Here is a 3,309-nt window from a genome sequence, read left to right on the forward strand (position 1 = left end):
GCCATCAACATTTAGCAAATTGAATCATCTTTGTTTAGATGCAAGAAGAATCATATAGAAATGAAAAAGTAGAAATAGAAATCCAGAGCAAAGATATCCTCTAATTCAGCGTAGCACATGTGCAGCTGCTGCGATTCACGTAAGCATTCGGCTCGTTGCTGTTGCAGATTTTTCTCTCGCTGTTCTGGCTCACAGCGCTGCAAACACAAAAATAAATATCCCCAAAGGTGTGAAAGGGAGCTAATTAGTAAGAGTATTGTTACTCTCCGCAGGAGTAGTCCAGCAGTAGAAATCAGTCCAATAACAAGGTGTGTAACATCTAGCAGGGTGACAGAAAAACCCAGGCTAACTTCTAAGGACCTCAACGTCTCTCTCACATTGTGTTTTTTAAACATGCTTCCATTTGTCACTTCAGTCTTTACTCTGAAATACAGGAAGAGAAATCATGGCTGAAACAATTTCTCATGAAACCAGGGGTGTGGTCCAACAGTCAGTTTGGTGAGGAAGGTTCCTAACTGAGAGAAGTGACCCAGAAGTATCTGTGTAGCAGCCACAATGAATCCAGATCATGAGCTTTATTAACTGATCAAAGTCTCTTCTTTCATCTTCTGTATCATTCAGTTTGCATTGGTAATGCCCATTATTGTAATGCTTTTTTAAGACGAGCAAAACTTTATTTCACTTTGGGTTAGCTGGGATAAGTGATGGATGGAGGGAATTTTACTTCAGCCACAGAAATCCTAAACAGGAAGGAGGAGCAGAGTTACAGTGGATCACTATCCAGCAGGGAAACAAGGTTTATTTCAATTTCTTGGCCATGAGTGAGATTTACTGAGTGGGCAAATTAGGGAGACGATACCATCAGATCCCGAGCCCTCCATGTGTTAATCAAGAGACGGCTGCTGTGCTACATCCATAAATAATGAATAAATTAGGAGCTAAAGCTGAAAGGACAGTTTATTTGTACCATCTTCACGTGAACACATTCAAGAACATCACAGATGAAGAAACATTAAAAACTTCCACACTACATAAAGCAAGAAAAATAGTTTTTCTTTCAGGTGGTTTCAGAAAAACAGAAACATCAAACATCTCCAAGACTCTCTTTGAAAGAACTAAAAACCTTTGTTCTCATGGTCCAATCATGAGTGAACTCCCCGATGAAGCCTTGTGTGCTAAAACATGTCAGAGTTTTAAAGGTTAAACATGAGTTTCCAAAACGTTTTGCTGGAGAACAATGAACTATTTGACTGAGTTTCAGTCATTTACAGACGAGCAAAACCAGGACAGAGAAAAAAGGACAAAACTGACTCAGTAAAACAGAAAAGAAGATCCCATGTAGATCTGTATTATGTAGAAGTTCAGCCCAGCAACCAGTTCAGTTCAACACAAGTTTAAATGATTCTATCTGAACTCTGTGGAGCCTGATCTCAAGCTTTTTGAGTCTGACACAGAAACCAGAGGATCTTTCTGTGTCTTCAGATTCACTGTGATCCAGTGATGGGAGTGATTTCAGCCCTGAGTGATCGCGCTGATGTTTGCACAGAGCAGACAATGAGGTGAATGTTTGGGCACATTGGTAACAGTGAAACAGTTTATTAGTAACGTGGGATCGTTTGTGTGCAGAGTATGATCTGAGCTTCCTGAAGCTCTTGTCACACTGGTCACAGCTGTAGTTTCCTTCCATGTGTCCACGTTCATGCCTGTTACGATTACTTGACTGTGAGAAGCTTCTCTCACAGTGTCTGCACTTGTGTGGTTTCTCTCCTGTGTGGACTCGTTTGTGTGTTTTAAGCTTCCATGCAGTGGTGAAGGATGACCCACACTGATCACAGAGGTGCTTTTTAACCCCACTGTGAATCAGTTCATGTTGTTTTAAATCACTTGGTGTGGTGAAGCTTCTCCCACATTCTTTGCAGTATTTCAGTTTGTCTCCAGTGTGTCTACGTTGATGTCTTTTTAGGGTCTTTTGCCGACTGAAAGTTTTTCCACAGAGGTCACAATGAAAGTCTTTCCCACCACCACAGTGATGACAGGGTTGAGAACTGGATCCATCTGTGTCGCTCTGCTTCTAAACAAAGACACAAAGACAGTGTAAGTCAGTCCTTCAACATTTGTATCCTGAACGTCGCCTGAAATAAAGAGCATCTCTGCAGACGTCCAACTACATTTGACTGTTTCAGTTAACACACTCAGTTTACTGGGCTGCAATAACTACAATACTACCACCATAATACTACAGTAATACTAAAATCATAACTGAAAGGAAAATCTGAATAATCACTCAGAGCTGCTTTTCCATGCAGTAGAATTGCTAACATGCTAACACAGTTTAATGAGCAGAGTTGTTCCAAACAGTCAGGCTAAAATGACAAGATAACAATATAAATACATACCTCACAGTAGCTGCACTTGTAGACTCTCTTTCTGGTGTGGATCTGTTGGTGTTGTCTCAGGTAATGTGGAGATTTAAAAGTCTTCTCACACAGGTCACATTGATAAGGTCTCTCCTCAGTGTGGGTAAACATGTGTTGTTGTAAGTGTGCGTCTGTTGTAAACTGTTTGCCACACTGTTCACAGCAGTACACATCATGTCTGGTGTGAATGCGTAGGTGTGTATTTCGGCTCCCTCTCCGGCTGAAAGTTTTTCCACAGATGTCACAGCTGTATGCCTTAATTCCAGAGTGGGTAACTAGATGCTTCTGTAAGCTGCTACTTTGAGTAAAAGCTCTGCCACACTGATCACAGCTGTACGCTTTAACTCCACTGTGGATGAGTTGGTGTTGTTTTAGGGAACGCTTCAAGGAAAAAGACTTTCCACACTCGTCACAGCTGAACGGTCTCTCTCCAGTGTGGATGACCTGATGCTGTTTTAGTGAAGCCTTCAGAGTAAACTCCATCCCACACTCGTCACAGCTGTATGCCTTAATTCCAGAGTGGGTAACTAGATGCCTCTGTAAGCTGCTACTGCAAGTAAAAGCTCTGCCACACTGATCACAGCTGTACGCTTTAACTCCACTGTGGATGAGTTGGTGTTTTTTTAGGGAATCCTTCAAGGAAAAAGACTTTCCACACAAGTCACAGCTGAACGGTCTCTCTCCAGTGTGGATGACCTGATGCCGTTTTAGTTTAGCCCTCACAGTAAAACCCTTCCCACACTCGTCACAGGTGTGTTTTTTCTCTCCCTTTCTTCTGTGAGGTTTGTCGGCCTCCTGAGAGCGCTGACTTCTGGCTCCATGTTGGTCCTGCAGTGACAGAGATACAAACAGAGGCAGTGAGTGAAATGCAGTCGTGGAACAAACTCAACCT

At 42.2% G+C, this 3,309-nt stretch overlaps 1 protein-coding gene across 2 annotated transcripts; it reads right to left on the reverse strand.

Annotated features, from left to right (window-relative positions):
• Positions 1-939: 939 nt before the first annotated feature.
• On the reverse strand, positions 940-2,979 carry LOC146577000 (uncharacterized). Of its 2 annotated transcripts, none has more exons than XM_085268187.1 (2): positions 2,397-2,979; positions 940-2,068 (listed from the first exon to the last, which is right to left on the reverse strand). In XM_085268187.1, the coding sequence occupies exons 1-2, from the start codon at positions 2,898-2,900 to the stop codon at positions 1,379-1,381; spliced, it is 1,194 nt and encodes a 397-aa protein (XP_085124313.1). In that variant the 5' UTR covers positions 2,901-2,979; the 3' UTR covers positions 940-1,378. The 2 variants fall into 2 exon arrangements, with proteins under 2 accessions (XP_085124313.1, XP_085124312.1); XM_085268186.1 differs by having other exon boundaries at positions 940-2,071.
• Between the last annotated feature and the right edge of the window lie 330 nt (positions 2,980-3,309).

This window comes from Mchenga conophoros, linkage group LG3, assembly GCF_057382185.1.
Source record: "Mchenga conophoros isolate Kocher_MC1m ecotype Shallow Benthic linkage group LG3, M_conophoros_male_GT1.1, whole genome shotgun sequence".
Taxonomy (NCBI): Eukaryota; Metazoa; Chordata; class Actinopteri; order Cichliformes; family Cichlidae; genus Mchenga; species Mchenga conophoros.